The sequence below is a fragment of the Phodopus roborovskii genome, unplaced genomic scaffold (assembly GCF_943737965.1).
Source record: "Phodopus roborovskii unplaced genomic scaffold, PHOROB, whole genome shotgun sequence".
NCBI classification, from domain to species: Eukaryota; Metazoa; Chordata; class Mammalia; order Rodentia; family Cricetidae; genus Phodopus; species Phodopus roborovskii.
This window is the reverse complement of record NW_026126560.1, coordinates 227,309-253,374: the sequence shown is the minus strand read 5'-3', so window position 1 is coordinate 253,374 and position 26,066 is coordinate 227,309. Positions and strand designations below refer to the sequence as shown.

Sequence of the window (26,066 nt, the reverse complement as noted above, 5' to 3'; positions counted from 1 at the left end):
GACCCCATACAGGCTATAAAAAGTGCATGTCCTTATACATATACATGAAATAATTTTTTGAAATTATCATAAAAAATTCTTAATCTTAGTAGTATTTCTCACAAATCTCCAAACAGATCGAAAAAGATAAAGCTTCTGCCCACAGATCAGACCACTTACCTCCTGCAAATGATGTGGAAACTGCATAAAGTGACTTATAGAAGCCAAGTGCTGACAATACTGAGGATAGTCCTTCAATCTGCAAATATATAAATAAATAAATGGATGAATGTTCAGCCATCATTTCATGTAAAAACAGAAAGGGAAAAAAAATCATTTTTCTTCACACAATACTATGTGAAAAATCACACAACCCCAGAACTTAATAGCAGGAGCACAAAATCAAGGCCAACCTAGCTTCATCTCAAAAAAAAAAAAAAAAAAAAAAAAAAAAAATGGGTGGGTGGGTGGGTGGGGGAGAAACATGCAGAGTAGTGGCTGCACATGGCTTTAATCCCAACACTTGGGAAACAGAGGTAAGCGGATTTCTGTGTCAATTTGAAGCCAGTCTGGTATACAGAGTGAGTGCCAGGACAGCCAAGGCTGTTACACAGAAGACACCCTGTCTCAAAAAACAAAACAAACAAACAAAAGAACCCATTAATAACAAAGAGATTAACACCAAAATGGGGGGAGGAGTGCAATCATAAACATGACACCATATTAGGGGGGGAAAAAAAACCGCTACCCAGGTATGGTCACACAGGCTTGTAATCCCAGCACTTGGGACAGGGAGGGAAGAGAATTGTGATTTTCAGGCCAGAATATGCCACATAAAACAGCCAATCAAAATTTTTAAAAAGTGATTTAAAATTAAGTAATATAAAATAAAGCCATTACCCCTTCTTTTTAAAATACCACATTTTACTAACCCCTCCCCCAAAATGGACTAGGAGTACAGCTCAGTGGAAATGTACGCATGTGTGTATGATATATACACTAGTTAGTGCTCCACACATTGAAAAGATAACTACCCAGAACCAAGAGAATGGAGAATAGGAAATACCAAATGTCAGATGAGGGTTGGGGATGAAGGAGTATGTCAGTGTACCTACTCACCTATTTTTAAATCTATCTAATGCAGCAATACCAAAATAATACATTTTTGATCCAAAAGGCTTCCGTAAGGCTTCAAGAACATATCGCAGGGCCAGACCCAATGCCATGTAAGTGACCAGTCCTTTTTCAATTATGCCACCAAACAGGCAGGCTGTTATATGTAATTCTTTATCAGGGTACTGGGGGAAAAAACGATATTCTTCAAACAAGTTCCTCAGCATACAGTTAAATACTTCTCTCTCCCTTTTTATAGTAGAGTCTTTAAATCTCTGTAGCATTTCTAGTACCTAGAAAAGCAAGGTAACACAAACACACAAACGTTACCAAGAATCTTTCTTATATATCTTAATGGCAGACTTGCTAAGAAAAGTATGTACCAATAAGAAAACAGAGTGTAAGACAAATTATTAAGATTACAAAAGATACACAGAAATACCACAATACTTTAAGTGAATCTTTAAAATCCTTGAAAGGCCACAATGATTTCCAGTTTATAGAAACATGAGTCATTTGTACTCCTAGATACTCACCTCATCAACAGACATGGTTGGATGTGGTGGGTGATTATATATTCGCTGGAAATAGCTGTTTGCTTCATCATCTATCTCTTTACTGAAGTGCTGATTGGCCTCTGGCCACACCTGAGACAAATCAGCTGTTGGGGGGAAAAGGGTTATCAGTATACACATGTAAGTCTTTATTCAATTCCTCCAGAGAGCTAGAGACTGATACGGTTTTCTAACTTTCCAGGAGTTAAAAATAAAAGAAACTTAAGGTACAAGTATCTAATGATTGATTCTATTATTAGAGTTGTCCATGCAGACAAGAACAACTTCTAAACAAATGGCTTTACTTATTCTACTAGAGTATTTTCTAAGTCATACTGCAGTAAAAAGTAAACTAGGCTACAACTCCTAACACATTTACCATTAACATAGCCCACTCATGGTTAGCAAATCTTTACTGCTTTGTATTAAAAACATGAATTAACACAAACCATAACACACACATAAACACAAAAGCATGCCATAAAACATTAACATTCAGACAAACCTTTCACACTAACATTTTCAAGTCAGTTTCTTCTATTATTATTATTAATTTTTTTTGGGGGGGAGACAGTGTCTCAACTATGTACCTCTGGCTGCCCTGGACCATGGTATGTATCTCTGGATGGCCTTAAACTCACAGAGATCCAACTGCTCTGCTCCTCTGGAATTAACAGCCTGTACCACCAATACCTCTTCCCACCCCCACCCCGGAGAAATTATCTTTTGTGTATGGTGTGTTGCCTGCAAGTAAGTCTGTGCACAATGCACATACCTGGTGCTTTTGGAGACCAGAAGAGAATGTTAAGATTCCCCTGGAACTAGACTTCCAGACAATTTTAAGCTGTTACATGGGTATTGGGAATTGAACCTAGTCCTCTGAAGAGAACCTGGCGCTTTTAATCACCTTTGTTTTTTGGAGAAGGGAAAAAATAGAACTAGTATGTAAACATTAAGTTAGCCCAGGCTTAGCTAGAACTTGCTTCTGCTGCTCAGGTACAGGAATTACAAGTGTATGCCACCATGCTAGCTCTTTCAATTCTTCTACCATCAATATTTAGTTCCAGCAATAAGACATATATATGAGTCATTTAACTATGCTGATGGGTATATATTGGTGTTTCTTTGGGGTAATGTTACTAAGTAAGCCTTAAAAATTGGTATAAATATGATCATATGTATTACACAGTGATATTTATGAAGTAAATAAAATACATACTGGGAAGTTAATATCCAATTTACTTCATAACCTTAACTGAACAGAAATCTGAAATTATATTGACCATTCCTCCACTCATTCTGCTCCTAACTTCTTTCCCCCACTTGAGAAAGGGTCTTTTTATATAGCTCTAGATGCCTGAAATTCACATTGTACACAAAGGCCTCCAATTCAGAAATCCACCTTCCTCAAAAATGCTGGGAATTAAATGGCATGTGACACCATGCCTGGGGCTCCTGACTTCTTGAAAGCCACACCAATAAATCTGTATGTGACATGTGACACCATAAGGACACCACCCCTTACTATCGTTTTGGCAGTCCAGAGTACAAATGAAGTGGCAGCTCTAGTTTTACTCTATTAATTCAAATTTGTGTCTTCCCACAGATCTAAGGATATGCATCATCCGATGATGACTATTATCAACATGTAAGTAAACGTTTTTGTCTGCATAATTGTAAAAACAACGTACAAAATTTTGTTTTACATTTATCAGTCACACTTCACAATCACAGACAACACTACCACTTACAAGGTTTCATCTTACTCTGCTGGAATGTAGGCTGGTTGAGTCCAGAGGTGCCCAGTTTCCTCTGTACAAAAGGGTCATTGTTCACTGCAGGAAGTCCAAGGCCCCCAGTTCCTATACCAGTCAAGCTTCCTGTGCCAAGACCACCTACTAAAGAGAATGAATGCAGCCAGAAGTTCAGTCAATACTTATGTTATTCACTTCAAAAAGAAAATTAATTTACTGTGTGCACATGGTGCATGTAGGAAGACAAGACATATGCACCATGGCACAAACTGGAATTGTTTTTCTCATTCCACCTTTACATGGCGTCAGAGGAACAAACTTACAAATCCAGGCTCTCAGGGACAAGAGCCTTTTCCACTGAGTCATTTCACTGGCGCCACCATTTATACTATTAAATATGTAATTTTAAAGGGTCCTCTCTCAAAGAATATATACCAGCTAACTCAAGATTACAATGATTAAAAAATTAAAGAATTTCATGAAATTATCAAGAGTCAGGATTTCTCTACTTATTCCTCTCAACTTTAACCCCAAAAACTAAGCAAAGAACAGTAAGAACCACAAAGTTGAATAGTTGTATCTTTGCTAGGAAGGCTTTAATATGACCAGTGGTTTTAGTTTAAGTAAATTAATCATCAGGTCTAGAACCATAAAGCAGCAATCATCACTTCATGGGTTTGTGTCCTAAGTTATAGCCTGCACAAGAGAAGCATATAAATTAACACTGAGAAGGCATTAAAAGGGCTTTAAAGATTTTTCTATGTGGTTATACAAGACAGGCTAAAAGCCTAAATTTCACATGTACACTCTTTTCTACCTCTGTGATTCATACGGCTGAATCCACACCATTACCATGTGGCTGGTCCAGTAAGGAAATCCCCAGCACCAAAAAATATCATAGGATATAACAAATAACTAACTGAGTGCCATGCTCCACATACTATCATTTGGTAATACAAAATTCTTCCTGTACAAATCAACTGAATTTACTACCATAAAATCCTAATCATTTATTTACATTAAGAGGAACTAAGTTAAACAGTATGTTTTCTTCTCCCCAACTTAGGATGTTGGCATAATAGTTTTCACATTTTGCTAAGGTATCTTTCTTTTCCCAGTCACTCCAACCCCTTTAAGCATATAGTAACTAGGGTATAATAAAATTTACAAATACTTCCAAATGTACCCAACTTCCTCTTACCTGGAAGTTGTGATGAAAGTCCTCCAATACCACTGAATGCCGTTGTTTGATTTGGGGTGGATAGAGGTGGAAATGCTTTTGCTGGTGATTGAGGGGTACTGAATGCAGAACCCAAATTTGGAGGGAAACCCTGCATACTCTGGGTGTGAGGGGCAGCTGAACCACCTATACTAAGAGATGCCATTCCAGCAAGAGGGTCAATCTAAAGAAAAACATTAACAACGTATTACACATGTTGAGGAAAGGCAGATATGGCACAAATATAGTAAATAATTCTTAGTAATACTTCTTTTTATGCTCTTAGGCACTTTAACACCCACACAATTAAAATAATGAGACAGTTATCAAGTCTATACTAGTCATTTTTTCATATTATATAAATAACAGAGTTAAAGAATTAAGTCCTGCCATAAAGTACCAAAGCTATAGGAAGAAACTACAAAACTAACAAGATAACTGTCCTCCCTATTGTTTGACTACTAATTTTTAGTAGTAACATTGGGCAAATATTACATTATTAAAAACTAATTTCAACCTGTTGCTTTACTTACAACATAATAAAAGTATTAGAAATTATCTTTCAGTTAAAACACATTGTCAGATTTTATAAATTTTAAGGTCACCTCTGATTTTCAAAAGCAACAAAAACCAGATGTACTATTCACACAGATTAAAAAAAAAAAAAAAAGTAGTAACTAATCCAAATATGTTAGTTGTAGCACTACTTCACACCTTCATGAGTATGGGAAATGACAAGCAAATGTCTTTTCTGAAGTAGACACTGAAGAATCACTAAGTAGTGCCTTTCCTTCCTTAAAACCCCAACCTTCCTTACAACCTGCCATTTAGTGCATCTGAAACATAAGTGGAATATGTTGCTCCCAAAGAGAATGGGGTGGGCGATGTCAGGGAGTAACTTAAATGTACCTTGTTTTTAAAAGAGCAGTTCAGTTGAGAGCTGAAGAGCCCAGTTATAACAAGTCGTTAGGCTCTAGTACTGTTGCTTGGCCCGTGAAGCTACAAACAAGACACATCAGATTCAAAGGCAGTGCTTATTTCTCAAGAGTGTAATTCTAATTTTAAAAAGAAACCCTCTTCATTCACCTAAATAAGTGGTTCTGTTTTACATCTTTCCTCTCAGTCATGTGCTATTTGATTATTAAAGTCTATCCTCAGTTGTGCTGCCTACTGAAGGATCTCCTTTAAAATATGCTACACATGCAGGTATCTGAAGTATAATAAACTCATGCTGTTACTGAAGATGCAGAAGCTTGGTCTATTCTGAATCTATGAACAAATGGAGACAAGATCTGTAGTAGCATTCGTTACCTGAACAGGAGAAATGGCATCTAAGCTGCTAGCACTAGGAGGGCGACCTTTTGGCATAACTCCAGGTGGTGGTTGTCTGGCCTTATTCATGACATTACTGCAATTGGCTACCATGGTGAGGATGGTCTCTGATAACTCCTGAGAAACACTCCTACAAGGAAAAGAAAAAAAAATGAAATATATGCTTGCTATTTCCCAAAATAATGAAAAGATATCAGTATGATCATCTAATAAGATATTCTGGAGCAAATGGATACAATTGTATCTCACCCCTTGCATGTGCCATTTACAACCAGCATTTTCTTAACAGTGGGTTATCTTCAAAACTTATGGTAAAAATTGTACTTAAACAAAGACATGTTGTATTAGTACCATTAGAGAATGGGAACAATAAACAAAGCAAAACATGCCTATAATCTCAGCAGCAAGGAGACTCAAACAGAAATACTGCTTAACTCTGGGAGTTTAGGACTAGCCCAGGTGACATAGTTAAGACTGTTTCTTTAAAATGACAATAATAATGAACATTTATACTCAGAAAACTTAGGAAAGCACTTATAATGACTTCTATGAAGTCAACAGTACTAGACAAATACAGCAAAACTACAAAAAATTTACATAAAATCCCCCAACTAAATACTAGTGAATGTAACTCAATAGCACACTGAAAAAAATTACACACACACACACACACACACACACAGAATTACCATGTGAGATGTAATGATAAGATACAAGATCTAATCTCTAAAATCTTACTATAAGATCACATACCAAGAAAATAAAAAACAACTCACATGATAACCTTACCAAATAGCACAAAGGACTTTGACAAAACCCTTTCATAATAACTACCATTCAAACTGGGCTAACAACTGTAATCCCCAGACTCAGGAAGCTGAAGCAAGTTTGCTTTAGAGGTTAAAGGCCAGCCCTGTGAATAATGAGTTCTAGGCTAGCCTGTGCAACACAGTGAGGCTTATCATCCAGAAGGCAGAGAGAATTCAATCTGAAAAAGGAAATCTATGACAACCCAGAGTTATCAACATGGTAAAGCACTTAAAACTTTGCCCTAAATCTGGAACAAGACAATGCTCCATTCCCATCATGTAAGATAAGACATAAAAAACACCCAGATTAGAAAATTAAGCCAATTTTTGGTGGCAGGAGACAGTGGAAGATGGATCTCTGTGAATTCAAGACCAACCTGGTCTGTATAGTGAGCTCCAGGACAGCCAGGGCTAGAGAGAAACCCTGTCTCAAAAAACAATGAAAAGCAGAAAGTCGCCATAATTTATGGATAACATGATCTTTTATAAAATACTCAGCAATAAATATTAACAAGGAGGCTAGTGAGATGGCAGCTGCTGCCAAGTCTGATCCCTGGGCCCTATATGGTGGGTGGAAGGAAAGAACTGGCTCCAAAAAGGTGTCCTCTGACCTTCACCCCTTTGCACACAAGTACACTTATACAGAGATGTATGCACACATACATTTTTAAGAATTATTTTAATCAGCAAAGAAGGACAAGTTTTGTATACTGAAAATACCATAAAACAAAACGTCAAAGAACTAAAATACAAAGACAGCCCAGTTCTAGACTGGAAGTCTTAATTTTATTAGGGTGACATTATCTATGAACCTAATCTCTATAAATTCTTGTATCATACAATACCTCTGGTTAAATCTCAACCATTTGTTTGAAAAAGGCCTGTAAGGCCTGATTATGAGCCAAATATGAAACACACTAACTGTGATCCCAGAGCTGCTTTGCCGTCTGCAGACATGTACCAAGTGACCTTGAAAGTCATATAGAAATTCAAGGAACTTCAAAAAGAAAAGTGGAAGTCTCTTAGTAGTTTTAAATTTCAACATTTACTAAAAGGATGGTTTAATTAAGACAGTATGACATAGCAATATGGAGTCAAGACAGAATTAAGAATCCATAAATAAACCCATACATGACATTTTTGAAAGCACAAGCCAAAGAAATTTCATTTAACAGTGGTGCTAAGACATGCTATTAATGTTATAGTGACTTGTGACTAAAAACCAACAGATTTCTTCTTCCTTTATTCCTTCTTCTTTACCCCTACTTCTTCCCAGACTGGGTCTCACTATTCTCCCTGGATGGCCAGGAACTCAAGAGATCACTTGCCCTCAGCACCCCAGTGTCACTTCTTCAAACCTCACTTTCTCCAAATCAACAGTCATCAAACATAGCTTTTTGATTGGTTGTATTGGTTTATACAGGGTCTTTCCACAAAGCACTGGCAGGTCAGGAATTCAATCATGAAGACTAAGCTGGCCTCAAACCCATGATGATCCACCAGCTACCTAGTGAGTGTTGGAATTATGGGCATGTATCGCCCCAAGCCTGGCCCAATACAGTCATTTCCAAGTACATTCTTCTTACCCTGCACAAGCCTGTAGACAAGCCAACATTGTTGCTAGCGTTTCAGCAGGAAGTTGAGCACTTTTGGGCTGATCTTTCTCTGGGGCAAGTCCACCCAAAATAGAAGGGCACCTTCTCTTTAAAAAAGTCATGCATGCTTGTATAAAAGGCTCCTTTAAAAAAAAAAAGAAAAGGCTTCAGTGTATTTTACATTTATCTTAAATGCTTTCAAATCAAAAAACTAAACAATGTAACTACCATCTACAATAAATGACAGTAAAATAAGATTTTAGATGTCATTATAAAAAGGGGCTTCTTGGGATAGGGATGTGGCTCAGAGGTAAAGCAATGGTGTAGCATTCTTTTTTTTTTTTTTTTTTTTTTAATTGCTTCTTTAGACATTTTAGCCACCAAATTTTTAAAGAATGAGCAATTCCTGCTTACTGCTTACCCCATGTTCTCTTATTTTATCTGTTAGCCACTTGTCAAGTTTGAGGTATTCACGCCGTGAAGCAAGTGCAGCAAGGTCAATAACAAAGGCAAATGGAGTGCCATTTAGCAGCATTGACAAGGCCTAAAGCAGAACATTTACAAAGTCAAGTAATAACCATTTCTTTGTACTATTTTCTACTTCCTGTTTTTAACATTTTTTTTTTAAACAAAAAAAGAAAAAAAACTTTTTTTTTTTTTTTTAAGGAAGTACTCCATTTAGAATTAAAGCCCCATTTTAAAGGTTAACTCATGACAACCTTCATAATATGATTTGGCTCTTTTTTAAATAACAGTATTAAGAACAAAACACAAATATAAACAATGACCCTTTCCCATTTTTTTAGCATCTACATGCAAGCTTAACATAAATACCAGTTACATCACTGCTATTAACACAGTAATAAATGACACTTAGTCAAGAGAAAATTCTAATAAATTTGCTGGAGTTGAAATTAACCTATTTTCTACAAAATTATAACTCATATATTACTAATGACTAAAGCTCATTCATCACTTGCTTTAAAATAGTCTTGCAAGGCTGGTTACACAGCTTTGTGGTAGAGTTTGCCTACAATCTCTAAATCACTGATATTTAATTGTGAACACCACTAAAAGAATCAATCGGTCTGAGTCAGACCAATCAAAAATAAGTGTTATGTTTACCTAGCTGAAACAATTCTGTTACCTTTCAATGCACATGCACACAGCAAAATTTTAAATCATAATCAGATGAGCTAGTTACATATAAAATATTCCTATTACATGTGTATTACATTGAAAAGTACTAATCATTATTAAACTGCTATTACTGTACTCTAAAATCACCTTCAAGTCCTGGGCCACATCAAGTATTCGAGACAATTTGGCCTGATCATACTGTTCTCCTCTCATGTACCATTCTGCCATTGCATGCATTATAAGTTGGCGAATTGATGGAGACTGTCCCTAAGAAAAAGAGGTGGGAAGGTTAAATTGCAACCCTGTCAGCTACTTGGTGAATATTATTATATATGCCTAGCTAATCTTCCATGTTCTGCTTATAAAAAGAAGTATCAATACAGAGACTAAGCGCTCAGAGTCAATAACTGTAATTACTGCAACATTCTTTACATCATCCCAAACCTAGTCAACTACTCCAAAAACTAAGTTTTTCTATGAGCATGTAAGTAAGTCTTCTTATTTTCAAACATGAAATTTCAAACATAATAAGCCAAATGCACTGGTGTGTGCCTATAATCGCATCATACAATATGTTAAGAGCTCATGACTACTCTTAGCTAAGTGTTTAGGTTTGATGCATCAGGAGACCCTGCAACAAAAAACTAAAAACAAAACAAAGAAAATAAAAACAACAACAACCCCCCCCCAAAAAATTCCAAACCAGGTAGGCATGCTTTCTTCTTTTCTCTCTCTCACTTTTTTGTTTGTTTTATTTTTGTCTTTTGTTGGTTTGTTTGTTTGTTTTTGGTGGGGGTGTAAGGACATAAGGAGACATTTATTTGTCAAGTATAATCTATAAAACTAGGGGTGAAAGCATAAAGAAATAGATAAAAGTGCTTGCTTTAGAAGCATAAGGACTTAAGTTCGGATCACTGCCCCTGCATGAGTATAACCCTGCAATGTAAGAGAAACAAGAAGCTTGTTGAATGCCAGCATAGCTCTTGGTTGAAAAAAAAAAAAAGGATAAGACTGCCTAACCTTCTGAATGCATGACTACTATACACACACCCCACACCCAAAAAAAAAACACTACGTCTCAAAAAAAAAAAAAAACAGTAATAATAAGAACACAATAAATGATCTACTTCAGAAAGATAAAAAATACCCTTTTTTTTTTTTTTTAAAGCTATCTTTGGGGTGGGGAATATAGCTAACCTGCTAGATAGAATACTTCCTTAGCACACTCAAAAGCCCTGGGTTTATTAATCAGCACTACAGCACTTCAGGAATCCTAAACTGATTTCCAGTCCAGCCTGGAATACACCTGACTCTTGACTCCAAAACAAAATAAAGACTCGTTTGTGAATTTCTTAATTTACTGCTGAAAGCAACATCAGATCTTTTGCTTTCATAACTATGTAAGCTCTTCATTAATGTCATAATGTGTCACAGCAAGTAGCAATTTTTTTTTTTTTTGGTCTGTTTGTTTGTTTTTGTAGACAGGGTTTCCCTGTCTAGCTTTGGAGCTTGTCCTAGAACTAGCGATTGTAGATCAGGTTGGCCTTGAACTCAGAGGGTTCCGCCTGCCTCTGCCTCCCAAGTGCTAGAATTAAAGGTAAGCTCCACCGCTGATTGGTGCAAGTAGCTATTTTTAAGGATGTTCATTATTAACCTAACGTCCTTGCTCTCTGGTACTTTTTAAAGAATTGACTATAGGATCCTAAAAGATAAAAATCTTTTTGATGACAATAAATTTGTCTTAGGAGCAGAGATTTTTTTTAATCCTATGTGATATTTAGACTTATTTATTTAATGTATGAATGATTTGCCTGAAGGCATGTCTTGTATACCATGTGCATGCCTGATGACATTAGAGGTCAGGAGGACTTTTGGTTCTGCTAGAACTGGTGTTACAGATGGTTGTGAGCAACCATGTGGATGATGGGTACTGAACCCAGGTCCTCTAAAAGAAGCAGTAAGCAATCTTTTAACTGCGGAACCACCACTCTAGCCTTAAAAGGATGTCAATAAATGCAATGGAAAACTGATAAGCAAATTAATTGTCTTACCTGCCCATGCCATGCATAGTGCAAAATAATGGCAGAGTTAGGATGGTTTCCAAGGAAAATTGGCATCAAAGTAGAGATGAGTTCATGGCGTAAGGTGTGCCAGGAGGTGTTGATTTGTAGTAAGGCCAATACCAACATGTCTGGGCAGTGTTTAATAGGGAAGCTGAAGAGTTGTTTCACTTGTTCATACTGCCCAACCTCTGCAAGCCTCAGCAGAGATTCAATCAAATCCAAGCTTTTCCTAACAAGAATGAAGAAAGATGGTTGACCATTGAAAAAATTAACTATATAAAAGAATTGCTTTTTTTCCCCTTGGATGCTGGGCACTGAAACCATGTCCTTGTAGGTACTTTACCATTGTTTGTTTTTTGAGACATGGTTTCTTTGTGTAACAGCCCTAGCTGTCCTGGAATTAGCTCTGTAGACCAGGGTGGCCTTGAACTCAGAGACTCATCACCTGCCTCTGCCTCCTGAGTGCTGGAATTAAAGGCATGCGCCACCACCACCTGGCAAGAATAAATATTCTTACATGTCTGCTATGGATTTTAAACACAACACACAGGCTTCTGAGGTTATGTATAGCAAGGCAAGAAAGCACTTGCCTAAAAGTTGTAAAGCCCCTCATTTCATGAGCATTATGTGTGTTAGAGGGAGAGACATCTACTGCTATGCCTATAGATTAATTTAATCTGCGACTATAAACTACTTTAAAAGGAAATTTAAATTAACAATCAACCAATTTGCATAATAATAGATCATCATTACCAAGATTTTTATGACTGGGATAAAAAAAACAAATGTTGTTTTATAATAGTTTAAAAAAAATCTAAAATATACACATTAGTAAGATAATTTATATGATAAAATTTCTATCAAAATATATAGCCTTAAAACCATAGTAATGCAAAGTTTTCAGTAGCTGTCTTCTGATATACTGCACTAATTAATTAGAATTTAGTTGGCATAAATCATATCTAAAAATCTAACTATATACATTTAGTCCTTGAGGAAAAGGATAAGGCCATAGAAGGGTCTAGAAGACAAATGATGTATCAATGGCAAAAAAAAAAAAAAAAAAAAAAAGAGTTGAGAGAATTTATACAACTGAAATGTTTGGCATGTGGCTACATTCTGTCCCAGAAATGCTTTTTTTAAAAAAAAAAAAAGACTCTTTTGAGCCTATTAGAATTACATGTAGAAAATACATAAATATCACAACTCACAAAAATAAAAATTGTAACTAGGGACAATGTAACTAAAATTATTTTTACTAATCAACATCATTTATAAAAACCTTTATTAAGTCACCTCATTAAAAATAAAATTTCAGAACTGGAGAGATGGTTCAGAGGTTAAGTACTATCTATCTAGCCTTCCAGAGGTCCTGAGTTCAATTCCCAGCAACCATATGGTGGCTCACAACCATTTACAGTAAGTCCTGATATAGGCAGAAGACTATATACATAATAAATAAAAATAAATTTTCCTTTAAATATATTAACAGTGTTACTTGCAGGAGTGTTTACCATGTGGCAATTTCTCGATTGTCATCCTCTGGTGGTGCTTTCAAAATGTCAGTGGCAACAGTATGACAGGGGTAGTCGGCAAAGCAGAAGACCTCTGGGTTTATCAGGGAATGCTGGATGAAGGAAAGCTGCAACAGAAAGACAATGTCCATATTGCCATAAAGGATTAGGAATGCTCAAAAATATGAACCGCTTTCATGAGACTCATCTTAGAGTCGTTACATAATTGCCCATTTTTAAAAAAAAAAAAAAGAACTATTTGCCCTTCGGAAACCAGATAAGATGGAAAGGGACAATAAGATGGTCTTAGAGATAAACATAATCAAATTGGAAGAGCTTGACTGCTGTACCTCAAAGAACTAAAACTGTGAACATATAAACCCTGATAGCAAGCAAACCAATTTCCTAAGCTATGCGAAATAAGTATAATATTGTAATCAATGGGTAAACTGTCCTAATAAAAGAAGTCATTATTATTTCTTCATTCTATAACTGAAGCATCATTCTTACCTGGCCTTCTGCATGTTTCCAAGGCCTATATATAAAATCCACTGGAAACACTTCCATGCCCAGGCCCCTCTGAATACCATAAACCACATTGTGAAGTCCTTTGCTGTCACGAATTTGAAATCCAGGATGGTCCAGTTCATAAGTTACTTCCTTGAAATTTAAACTCGGGTTCTAAGAAGATGAAAACATTTTAAGTTAAAGAAACAAATATGGACAAATACTGATGCTTTGGCCAAGTCAAAATAAATCTGAAATTGATAGCATTCTATTTAACATATCCACCAATAGCAAAGATTTTTAGCAGCTTCCAAAAGCTTTTTTTTTTTTTTTTAAAGATTTATTATTATGTATATAGTGTTCTGCCTGCATGTAACCCATGCATGTGAATGCAGCAGGTCTCATTACAGATGGCTGTGAGCCACCATGTTAGAGCTGGGAATTTAACTCAGGACCTCTGGAAGAGCAACCAGTGCTCTTAACCTCTGAGCCATCTCTTTAGTCCCTAAAACAGTCCCTAGAGCTCACTGACCAGGTGACCTAGCCAAGTTGATGAGCTCCAACTAGAGACCATTTCAAAAAAATATGGTGAAAGGCTATGAAAATGGCTCAAGAGGTGTGTTAATGACCCGAGTTTGAACCTCCAGAACCAATGCTGTTACAATGTGGGCATTCCTGTAATTCAGCAAAACGAGGGGCACAACTAGAAAATCCTTAGAAGTCTGAGAAGGCTTTGTTCCCTGAAGCTATTAGAAAATAGAGTAAAACCAATTTCTATTAATAGTGAAGTTATGAAAGAACAGAAGGGTTCTCTGCAACTAGGTCTTGGTAATAAGTTATAAACAGAAAAACTAAACTTGATAACTAGGATAAATACCTCAATGTGTGGTAAGACTTATGAGCAGGGATGGGTTAACAGCTCTGGCACAATATCTAACATGTACTGAGGTCTTAGACTCAACTCCTACTAGGGTTGGTGGTACATGTTTGTGGTCCCAGCACTCTGGAGGTATAAGATGATTCTAGTTCAAGGCTGTACTATGTGCTACATAGCTCCAGGACTGAGGATTTTGGCTTGTCTTTTCTGCTGTTCAGAGACTGAACATAGCTTTCAGTGTGCTAGGTAAGCACTCTACCACTGAGCCACATTGCCAACTTCACATAACTAACTCTAAAAGCTATTACTGTCTGTCCAGTTTTTCAAGACAGTTTGTGATGTAGCCTGGTTGGCCTGGAATTTGCTATGCAGAGCAGAGCAGAGAGTTTCCACCTGTATAATATTCCTGCCTTTGATGGAGAGCCAGTCCCAGCCGGAGCTGGCTGCAGGCCCCGGCCCAAGTATTAGGCAGTGCTGCCCATTCAGATGGGCTCTCTTGTGGCAGCCAAAGAGCCTACATCCTGGGCTGGCGACAAGAGTGGGGTGGCTCCCCCAGCTGCCACTGCCTCAGACCCAGTGGGATCCCCACCACTACCTCTGCCCAGGCCGCCACCTCTTACACCCACCGCCACTGCCGGGACCCTGGCAGACAGCGAGGGCAGATGGAAGAGTATGAGGAAGAGCCCTCTCAGGGGTGGTGGCAGCTCAAGAGCCTCCAGTTTTGAGAAGCCTCAAACAGATCCTTCTGCTGCAATTGGACCTCATTGAGCAGAAGCAGCAGCAGTTGCAGGCCAAGGGGAAAAAAAGAGATCAAGGAGCTGAAGTCCAAGAGAGATACACTCCTTGCTCAGATTGCACGTATTAAAAAATGGATGCAGCTGGTAAAGAGGGATAACAAGAAAGAAAAAGGCACAAACTGTTTCAGGGCTATGAACCTGAAGAGAGAGAAAAGTTGTCTTGAGAAAATTAAACTGGAGCGCCAGCCGGAGCTTTGCGAGACATCCCAGACTCTGCCTTCCAAGCCTTTCTCATGTGGATGAAGTGGAAGAGGACACAAAAGGAAAACCCCATTAGGAAATACAGAAAGACTCCTGTTTAAAAAACTGGCTCCTGAATTTTCAAAAGTCAAAACAAAAACTCCTAAGCACTCTCCTATTAAGAAGGAACCATGTGGTTCCTTATCAGAAATTATAAACGTGAATTGAGGAGCCAAGAAACCCCAGGAAAGCCCCCATCTTCGGTGGATACCCCACCAAGACTCTCCACTCCCCAAAAGAGACCCCAGCGCCCACCTCAAGTAGAAAGACTCCTCAAGTGAGATGGAAGGTTTGACATACCTTTCCACCACAGAAATGTATTTGTGTTGTTGGCAACAGCCTTCCCCATCACCATTACCATTACAAAATCCTCTCTAAAGGAGGAGAGACTGTTAGCAAGCAAGGCATAGAAAGCACTTGCTCTCATACCCTAGTGGTCAAGCTAACAAATGTAAAATGCCTTTGGCATTTTTTTAAAAGTTCAATCAATAAAGCAGAGGTCTGTCCACCCCTCCCCCCAAAAAAATCCTGCCTTTTGCCTCATAGGCATGCATCACCATTCGAACCCATGATAATTTTTTAAAAAGTATTACTATTTATTTCATTGATATTTTGCCTGTATATATCTATGTAAGAGTGTTGGTTCACCTGGAACTGGAGTCAGATAGTTCTGTGCTGTCATGTGGTTGCTGGGAACTGAACCCCCGATCCTCTGGAAGAATAGCCAGTACTCACAACTGCTAAGACTAATCTCCAGCCCTATAATTCTTGTATTTTATTCTCTGATATTTTATCAAGTAATATACTACATCTGAATTTACTATTCCCCTGCTGAATAAATGTCAATCCCTCCAATTTGTCCTTTAGGTTTTATTTAAGCACTTCTATATTTCATCCAGGTGTTTTCTTTACATAAAGGGCCAATTAGTTTCTGAATAATCAGAAAATAAAGAAATATCAATATATAGTAAAGATAATTTTTGGTGCACATTTAAGAAATTCTGGCTTGCCTTTTCAATTAATTTTTTAACTTACTACTTTGCAATCATTTAGCCCATCCCAGAACCTGACCAAAGACTACACTTAACAATTCACCATGTTTCCAGGCAGTGTTCTGCATGCCTTTCATCCCAGCACTTAGGAGGTAGAGACAGGTGGTATCTCTTTGAATTCCAGGTCAGCATAGTTTACAAATTGAGTTCCAGGGCAGCCAGAGCTGCCCTCAAAACACCCAGAAACCAATTCACCATTCAGGACTGTAAAATAGGAACTACAGAGATGGCTTCCTTGTGCCAGTCTAAAGAATACTGAATCCAATGATGGGAGATGTCCGTCTGTATATGTTTCTCTTATTGGTTGATGAATAAAACACTGATTGGCCAGTAGCCAGGCAGAAAGTATAGATGGGGCTACCAGATGAGGAAAATGCAGGGTAGAGGAAAGAGAGATGCCACCAGAGCAGACCATGAAGCTGCTGAGGGAGCAAAATTATCCAGTAAGATAAGACCATGTGGAAATAACTTCCACTATTAGAAATAAATTAATAATTAAGAGAGCTAGCCAGTAAGAAGCCTAAGCCATTGGCCAAACAGTTTAATAATTAATATGTCTCAGTATGTTTATTTGGAGCTAAACAGCAGTAGGATCAGGAGGATCAGAAACTGTGTTTATTGTCCAATACCTTGAACCTCCAAAAAAGAGGTAGGTGTGATGGTATGCATCCGTAATCACAGGATGGGTAGGAGATGGGGACAACACAACAGATGGCTATGTGGAAGTCATTGGCCAGAGGCAACCTAGCTGAGTCAATGACCTTACATTCAGTAAGATACTGTTCCAAAAGTAAGATGAAAACAGAGAGAAAGAAGGCATCCACAGCTAACCTAGGGCCTCCACATACATGCATAGACATACAATTGGAAATTGACAGCTCCTAATGGAGGGGTGGGAGGCTTGAATTTGATTTTGTACTGTTTAGCCTATATAATTACTATAAATGCTTCATTTTTTTTTTTTTTTTTTTGAACCAATAGAGTTGAGATATTACAAAACATTGTTCCTCCTCTTCAGGCTGTCCATAGAATTTATAAAAGAAACAATAACAAAAATCCTCTGAGGAGATAATGTTAATATGAATCCAAACCTTAATCACATGTACTCACCAGTTCTTTAAGAACATCAATCAAAACCTCTACATTCCATGTGTGTGCCTGTGTGCCTTCACTTTTATCTTTTCCATCACTCCAGATCCCACTGCCAGGAGCAGAGATGCTCTGTAAAAGTAAAACTACAATTAAGCAAATCTAACTAATGTTTTCATCTCATCTTTAGAGCAATTGAATCACACTGCAATTTAATAAACAGAAGAGGACAGAATTTCAAGTCTTTTGGTATAACAAAGTCAACACACCTGTAATGGAATACCATCTGTTAATCCTGAATGAGTTCGAGCCATCATTCCCAAAACCCTGGCAACCTGGGCAGCTGTGACCTCCCGAACACCAAACTGCATGATTATATTTCGACATTCTTCAATACTGAAACAAAAAATATTACTTTAAAAATATGCTAACTTCCTAACCTCATACACCAAGACTAAAAAGGGCTACTAATAAATGTGTTGTGAAATCCTTAACATAGGGAAACTGATGTGTTACTTTGCTTAATAGTTATCTGGTAAGGCCATGGTGGCACATACCTGTGATTCCAGCACTCATGAGACAGAGCCAGGCAGATCTCACTGAGTTTGAGGCTAGCCTGACCTATGGAGCGAGTTCCAGGACAGCCAGAGCTACACAAAAGAAAATCTGTGTCGAAAGAGTGAAAAACAAAAATAGCATCTTCATTTTTAATATGAATCAACTTCCTTTTTTTGTTTTGTTTGGTTCTGAGACAGGGTTTCTGTATGTAATAGTCCTGGCTGTCCTGGAACTCACTCTGTAGTGCAGGTAGGCCCCAACTCACTGAGATCTGCCTGCCTCTGCCTCCCAAGTGCTGGGATTAAAGGCGTGCACCACCACTGCCCTGCTCAATTTCCTTTTTAAAATCACACTTTGCACACATGTGCCTGTGTATCTTTTGTTCCAGCACTAGAACAACTTGAGTAGAATCTATTCTCTCCTTCCAGATGGGTTCCAGAGATTGCACTCATCAAATTCAGCAACACCTTTACCAGCTGAGCTTTCTCATCAGCACCAAAATAGAGCTAATCTCACACCCAGAGATGAGTCTGAATAATATTTACAACACTTTGAAAATGTAGCCAGGTAGTGGAGAGAGGCAGAGGCAGGCAGATCTATGTGAGTTCAAGGCCAACCTCGTCTACAAACCTACACTGAGAAACCCTGTCTTGCGGGGGGATATATCAAATAGAAAGTGTATCCTACTTTGACTCCAAAATTTAAGTTGAAGAACAAGTTACTGGGGAAAAGTATTTCTATTTTTGTTTCCACAGAAAATGAAAAGATGTGGATTCCTTCCAGACTAATGTGGTTTGATCACACCAGACCGCCTGAAACAGAGTACAAGCTGATCCTACATTCCAAACAGCTGGACAAAACAGCCCTACAGACTACAGCTAGGATATCTGAATCTTCTTCGAATCCCCCAAGACAGCGCCCCTTACCAGCAGGAAGTAGTTTGGAAAGAACGACACCCAAATTCCCAAATATTGTGTATAAATGTTTGTTTTCATTTAATTGGACTTTGTTATATAAAATTAAATAAAAAATACTCTATATGCATAAAAAAAAAGAAAGTGTATCCTATCCTCTTCATGTTGCTTCTAGAAATTTAATTCAAAATATATGTGCTAAATAAAATATGGCTATCCTAGTAACTAAACTAACTTGGTTCCTAAGCATTGAGAAACTGGTAGGGATGAGAACTCACAAGTTCAAGTCCTAAAATGTTTATAGCTGGCAACAACACTAGACTAGGGTGTAGATTAAAATTCAGAAGCAATAATCCTGATGCACATAATAACTAAACAATTTTGTGTACTTGTTTTCAATAATTATGCTTTAAAACAGCTACAATTTTGTCAGGTCTTCCTACCAACCTTGCACAAAAGCCATAGCCTACTTCTTGCATGAAATCAGCCAGAGAGCTCTCCATCATGGTTTTAGCTACCCCTCCAGAATCAGGCAAGATCCTGTCCATTAGAATGTCCCGTTTTTCAGGGTATAAAAGTGGTGCAAGCACCACAGGACAACGCTCTTGGGGAAAATCTGAAGAAAGAAAGGGAATACAACTGTTATAAACAACTAAAAGACACCTAGAGGCTAAAGATGCAGCACATTAAGAGTCTGTGTAGCATGCCTGTGGCCCTGGGTTCAATGACCAGCAACACATAAATACACATTTCTCTGCTATTGCTCTAAAATTCCTTCAAACTCAATTCTTTGGCAAGCTCATATTCAAAATCAGTTTATGGCTGGGTGTAATCCTTCATTCATACGTTTAATCCCAGCACTCAGAAGGCAGAAGTTTATCTCTTTTAGTGTGCTGGAGGACAGCCAGGACTACATAAAAAAAATGAATCTGTCTCAAAAGTTTTCCCAAGCTGACCCACGCTATGACCTCAAACCAAGCCTAAAATTTGATAATCTCAAATTTTATTGGGTATCTCAAAACAGTTGCTCATGTGCAGATATGAGTATCTACTTATCAATTCATACTATATATTAAACTTTTACAGCAAAATCCCCATATAAAGGGCAGAATTCATTATAGGGGAACAGAATGTATTACAACTACAAAAGGACCGAAAAGGGTGATGCAGCTTAAACCACACAAACAACATAAGTAAAGAAGACCCCTATTTCTCTTTTTTGAGGACAAGAGGGTGGTGATTTATTGATCTTGAATTACAAAGCTAACCGCTGGGGAAATAATGTAAGTATTATCAAAAGTGGCCAACCTAGCTGGACCTGGTGGCACATGCCTTTAATCCCAGCATTCAGGAGGCAGAGGCAGGCAGATCTAAGTTCCAGCATAACCATAGCTACAAATAAAAACCCCGTCTTGAAAACTAAAAACATGGCCAACCTTTCTAATTAAAAACAGCCTGTCCCATAATGTAGTCTCCCTCCCTAAAGTAGAGAAAAGGCAGAAAAGAAATATTCCTAGCCTCACGTGATTGTACTTACATAACAAAAACACAGATTAAATTCAGCTTATTTTATACTTATTCTTTAACAAAGTTCTATTATAATTCTTATATTTAAAATGGTATTATACTATAAGACTAAAAACAAGGAATAGGAAATCATCATCTTCACTTATATTTTCAACATATTTTTTTTAATCATAGTTTGTGACAACCTGTAATAGGCTATGCCTTACCTCTGCGCAGTGTCTTAAGAAAAGCGTCTATCTGTTCCTGTCCAACTCCAAAGGCTCCCTTCTGCCCAAAAAGGAGATGGGAGAGTAGGAGATGTAGGACCTCTATTGCTATATCTTGGAAGCCACCTTCTTGATTTCCACTGACGTCTGCGTCTATGTAAGAACGCAGAAGATCTGGAAGCTTCTGTTTGATAAACTGGGCAGCTAAAAGTCAAATAAACCAAGTTACTTTTATACCATAATAGGTTTTAAAAAAAATTCAAATGCTCACCCTTTGTATTTACCTTTGTATATATTTGTTACCTTTCTTATGCTTTCACATAACTAACTGAGAGGCATACTCAAACAATCACTGATAAAAGAAAGAACATTTTTACAAGATGAAAGGTTCTGACCCTAGCATGGTAGTACAGCCTTTAATCCCACCACTCAGGAGGCAGAGGCAGGCAGATCTCTGTAAATTTGAGGCCAGCCTGGTCTACAGAGTGAGTTCTAGGACAGCCAGGGCTATTACCTTGCCCCCTCCCCCAAAAATGAAAAGCCTCTGAAATCAGTTATACAATAATGCAAACATAACTAAAACCATAGAATTTATGTTTAAAAAAAAACCAGAGCTAGAGCAGGGTATGATGTTATATGTCTTCAATCCCAGCACTCATGAGGCAGAGACAGGTGGATCTCTGAGTTTTGAGGCCAGTCTGGCTTATACTGGGAGTTACAGGACAGCCAGCGCTCTGGACATCATAGCCCATGCCTGCAATCTGAACACTCAACTCAGAAGGATAGTGAGTTTGAGGCCAGCCTGAGCTATACAAGTACAACTGCGTCTTAAAAACAAAAACAAGAGCTGGAAAGAGAGCAGTTAAAACAATTTTACTCTTGCAGAGAACCCAGGTTCAGTTCCCACCATGCACACGGAAGCTCATAACTACTTCCAGAGGACCTGACATTTTTTTTTCTGGCCTCTTCAAGCACCAGGTATACACATGACGCACTTACACATACACAAAACACTCATACATGCATAAATGTAACTTCAAAACAACAAAAACTACTTAAGAACCCAGAAATGTAAGCATTTTGTCTAACATGTCCAATGCTCTGGATTTAATCCCTAATAACACACAAAATGAATTTTAAAAGCAGCCAAGAAAAAATCTTATATAACTTACCAAAACCCCTGAGATCTGAGCTAGAAGAGTTCAAAAGGGCAAGACCAAAAATTACCTGAAACAAGGAGGAGTTATATTAACAAGCGTCAAATGGTTTTTAACTTTCATTTCTACCTACATTTCTTTTCTCAAAACACTTACCTCTTGTACTTTACTTAACTTGAGAACTTTACTCAGCTGGGCAAATAAATGGGGTGCAGGCTTTAAACTCTGAAACATAAATTTTAAGATTCAATTTTTGGGATTTTTTTCCCAAAACAATTTTTTTACAGTTTTTAAAGTATTAGTTCATCCAGTTATGACACAATATACTCATGACATAATTCTGAGCTACTATAAGGAATACATTATAGTCTAGAACTGTAACTGAACAAACTTAAACACTGACCCAAATCTGGTTTTAGTTAAGCTTCCATTACTACCTAAGCAATTGGCTTAATTCTCTCCAAAAGTTACAAAAGAAAGGCAATCCTTCAAATTAGGTTATGGCACTATTTAAAAAAAAAAAACAAAAACCATACAGGTACTTCCAACACTCCTGAGCCACACAATCAGGTAAGTGGCTGGCTCTCTGTGAGTTCAAAGCAGCAAAGCAGCCTGATCTATACAGTGACTTCTAGGTCAGCTAAAACTACATACACAGAGACCAGATCTTTAAAGGGCAAAGCAAAACAAACACCAAAACCACAAAAGTAAAAATCCGAAGTCATTTTAAATAACCCAAATTAGAGCATATTCAAATTAGATGTGGTGCTTCATGCCTACGATAGCCCAGCACTGAGAAGACTGAAATGGAAGAATATCCTGCATTACATAGAAAGACCTGGCTTTAAAAATGAAAGAGAGAGATAGATATTATCACTATGTCGAGATAAAATTATACCAACCTTCTGGTAGTGCAATGGATTATCAATGGCATAGGACAATGTCGAGATAAAATTTGGCTTTGTAATCAGCGAGGCACACTCCTGAATCAGAAACTGTGTCTTCATAAAAAAAAAAAAAAAAAAAAAAAAAAAAAAAAAGAACTTCTATTAGCATTAACCATCATCTCACATAAATAAAGGAAAAGAGAACCTATGAACATCAAATGATATATAGTTTTACTATCAAAATCAGCTCTTTAGTGCTGGGCAGTGGTGGCACACACCTTTGATCCCAGCACTCGGAAGGCAGAGGTAGGTGGATCTCTATGAGTTCAAAGGCCAGCCTGGTCTACAAAGTGAGTTTTAGGTCAGCCAGGACTGTTTCACAGAGAAACCCCGCCTTGAAGAAAAACAAAACCATCAACAAATAAACCCCAGCTCTTTAAAAATCCCACTTAACTATATAAAACTTATCAGCAACAAGTGTTAAATCAAAATATCTTTATTAAATTCTGTAAGTCTCAAACAATATTATAATTAACTTTGACAAGACTGAAAATAAAGTCAAAGAGATCCCATGCACAACATGAGATAACCTATTTACCTTGTCCAGCAGGCCCTCCCCAATTCATGATTCCTTCATAAGGCAGATCCAGCAGCAGCTGGATAATCCTAAATTAAATAGTCTTCAGTAAAGTACAGAAAAGAATCCCCAATACCTCTTAGCTACCCTTGTAAGATTATGTTCTGGACATTATCTTGTTCGTAGTGTTCATATACTATGACCTAAACTACAAATTTATAAGATGATTGGGGATAATAGACTTAAACTCTACTCCCCAAATACCTGATGGAAATCTTTGCCACTGCTTTTACCATCGCCACTGAAATCCACATGTGAAAATAGACAGCGTAATAAATGCCTGTCTGCCTCAGGACCGTGCCGATTCACAATCTGAAACACAAAAATATAAGTTTAAAGGGGGGTTTGGGAAAAGAAAAAAAGGACTAGGGACATAGCTCAATGGTAGCACTTGCCAAGTATGCGTGACATTTTGGATCTTACAAATACAGTTCTAGGAAAGTAAACCTCTAGGGTAAAATTTATCTTGTAGCAATAGTTATAGAAATTACTGCTAAGCATAGTGGTAAAAGCCACTATAATCCTGACTCTTGGGATTCAAAGAATGGCAAATCAGTCAGGATTTCAAGCCAGCCTCAAGCAACAGAAAAAGTTTAAGACTGGAAGGCAGAAGACCTGTTCTCAAAAACAAAAGTAAAATTATAGTAATCACTGAAGTAGAAATACCTATATGCAATGACTAATTTTAAATTTATTCTTTTTTGAACTGACTAAAAACACAAAACCTACCAGCAATTAAACCAAATAACTTGGCATGGTGGTCAACATTTACACCAAAAGTAACATATTACTTGTCATCAAATGGGGTTTTCTACCTAACAGTTTTATAGCAAAAAATTCATAACTCAATTTTCCTCACCTAACAGTTTTACAGCAAAAATTTCATAACTCAATTTTCCTTACCAACCAACTCTTGACAAATACCTTATATGGCCAGATCTAAATGAAGCTGCAGACAGCTAGACAGCTACATCCAACTTCAGGGATTTAAATGCTTTAAACTTTCCAATGGTTGCCTACTACCTCTAGCAGGAAAAGTTCAGGCAAGCCTGTTCTCACCTTTTCTAACTACCTTGTCTAAAACAGCAGCCTCCTCATGCCCACTACCCCTCATTTGCCTTTGCTTTTCTCCACAACATTTACTGTTACTTGACATTTGCTATTTTAAGTTGCAGGAGATCAGGGAATTTGCATATTCTAGAAAGTTACATATTCTAGATATAGTTACATTTGTTCAATACTGCTGTTAAGATATGAAACTCCTCCAAGAAGGAAGTACTGGCAGTTGGTAGCTAAGAGATGAAGAGTGAGGTACAGGCTTTAAGTCTGTAATACCCCCAAACCTCCCCACTTCCAGTTCACTTTCTATGTCTCATGTATGTGGATGGAAATGAAATCTCTCAGCTTCCTGCTCAGGTCACTTGTTGTCATGCCTTCTCTACCATCATGGACTCTCTCCCTCTAGAAAACACACTTTCAATCAGGCAGAAGAAGCTCTGTGAATTTGAGGCTACCCTGGCACACATAGTGAGTTCCAGAGAACTAAATAGAGATCAGAACAAAAAAATCCTCCATAATAAAACCCATAGGAATGATGTTTCAGTTTAAGAGTAGAGAGAGCATAAAGTTCAACAAGCCACTTATAATGAATGTAGTATAGGCAGGCAGGCTTTGAGCAATTTTTTAACAGCACATGCACATTACTCTATATGAGGGGGTGGGGTGTGAGTAGATGTGGGTGAACCAGTGTGCATGTGGCAGTTTCTCTCCTTCTACTAAGTAGGATTCTAGGGACCCAACTTGGGTTAGGTTCTCAGGTTTGGCTGCAAGCACTTTGTTTGCCAAGCCATCTTGCTGGTCCTCTTTTCTTTGTGTATATTTGAGTATGTATGTATGGTTGTATGTGTGCCATTTGTGTAGAGGCCAAAGCGCCTTCCCTTCTACTGCTTGCCAACTGTGAGCTCTGCAGCATCCACCTGTCTCGAGCTCCTCATGCCAGGATTATAAAAGCATGTACCTATATTATCAAGCCCGACTCTTTACATGGACGCTGGGAACCCTAACTCAGGTCTTTATATATATGAGCACTTAACCCACCAGCACCTGCTATAGGCATTTCGTATTGCCAAAGAATGAGTAACAATAACTATAATAACTATCTCAACACACATGCACAAGCAGGGTCAAGGCAGCTGGAAATATGGCACAGAGGCAGCACACTTGTCTGGCAAGCACAAACTCCCAGATTCTATCCTAAGCACTAGCCCAAACCCCTCATCACCAACTTTTTACATAAAGCAAACAGGAAAAATATGAATGTTAAATGACTATGATGATTAAATATTATTGCTATTTTATGCATGCAAGATTGCTTTGCAATTAAGATGCTTACTACCAAGCTTGACAATTCAAGTTCAATCTCTGGAGCCACCTAGTACAAAGAGAAAACCAACTCCTGCAAACTGTCCTCTGACCACCATAATCACTGTGGCACATACAACCAGCCTCCACATAAATAATGTAAAAATGCCATAAATTTTTTGTTG

General features: G+C 37.7%; 1 protein-coding gene and 1 non-coding gene across 9 annotated transcripts in view; both read right to left on the bottom strand.

Annotated features, from left to right (window-relative positions):
- Cnot1 (CCR4-NOT transcription complex subunit 1) overlaps window positions 1-26,066 on the bottom strand; it is a 75,475-nt gene that overhangs the window by 27,457 nt on the left and 21,952 nt on the right. For 2 of the 8 annotated variants that reach the window (XM_051201908.1, XM_051201913.1), the window contains exons 3-22: window positions 23,725-23,832; window positions 22,899-22,997; window positions 22,153-22,221; window positions 22,012-22,066; window positions 20,840-21,043; window positions 19,554-19,722; window positions 17,904-18,030; window positions 17,656-17,766; window positions 13,583-13,753; window positions 13,073-13,200; window positions 11,547-11,787; window positions 9,643-9,762; window positions 8,777-8,899; window positions 8,347-8,498; window positions 5,931-6,081; window positions 4,602-4,803; window positions 3,398-3,544; window positions 1,629-1,753; window positions 1,099-1,385; window positions 160-238 (exon numbers count right to left, since the gene is read on the bottom strand). In XM_051201908.1, the coding sequence (XP_051057865.1) occupies window positions 160-238; window positions 1,099-1,385; window positions 1,629-1,753; window positions 3,398-3,544; window positions 4,602-4,803; window positions 5,931-6,081; window positions 8,347-8,498; window positions 8,777-8,899; window positions 9,643-9,762; window positions 11,547-11,787; window positions 13,073-13,200; window positions 13,583-13,753; window positions 17,656-17,766; window positions 17,904-18,030; window positions 19,554-19,722; window positions 20,840-21,043; window positions 22,012-22,066; window positions 22,153-22,221; window positions 22,899-22,997; window positions 23,725-23,832 (2,868 nt within the window). The remainder of the gene's footprint in view (window positions 1-159; window positions 239-1,098; window positions 1,386-1,628; window positions 1,754-3,397; window positions 3,545-4,601; window positions 4,804-5,930; window positions 6,082-8,346; window positions 8,499-8,776; window positions 8,900-9,642; window positions 9,763-11,546; window positions 11,788-13,072; window positions 13,201-13,582; window positions 13,754-17,655; window positions 17,767-17,903; window positions 18,031-19,553; window positions 19,723-20,839; window positions 21,044-22,011; window positions 22,067-22,152; window positions 22,222-22,898; window positions 22,998-23,724; window positions 23,833-26,066) is intronic. The other 6 variants (XM_051201911.1, XM_051201916.1, XM_051201910.1 and 3 more) reach the window with 4 other exon arrangements.
- LOC127234899 (small nucleolar RNA SNORA50) lies at window positions 5,521-5,655 on the bottom strand. Its single transcript, XR_007835662.1, has one exon. It is a non-coding gene; the product is annotated as a small nucleolar RNA SNORA50 (small nucleolar RNA).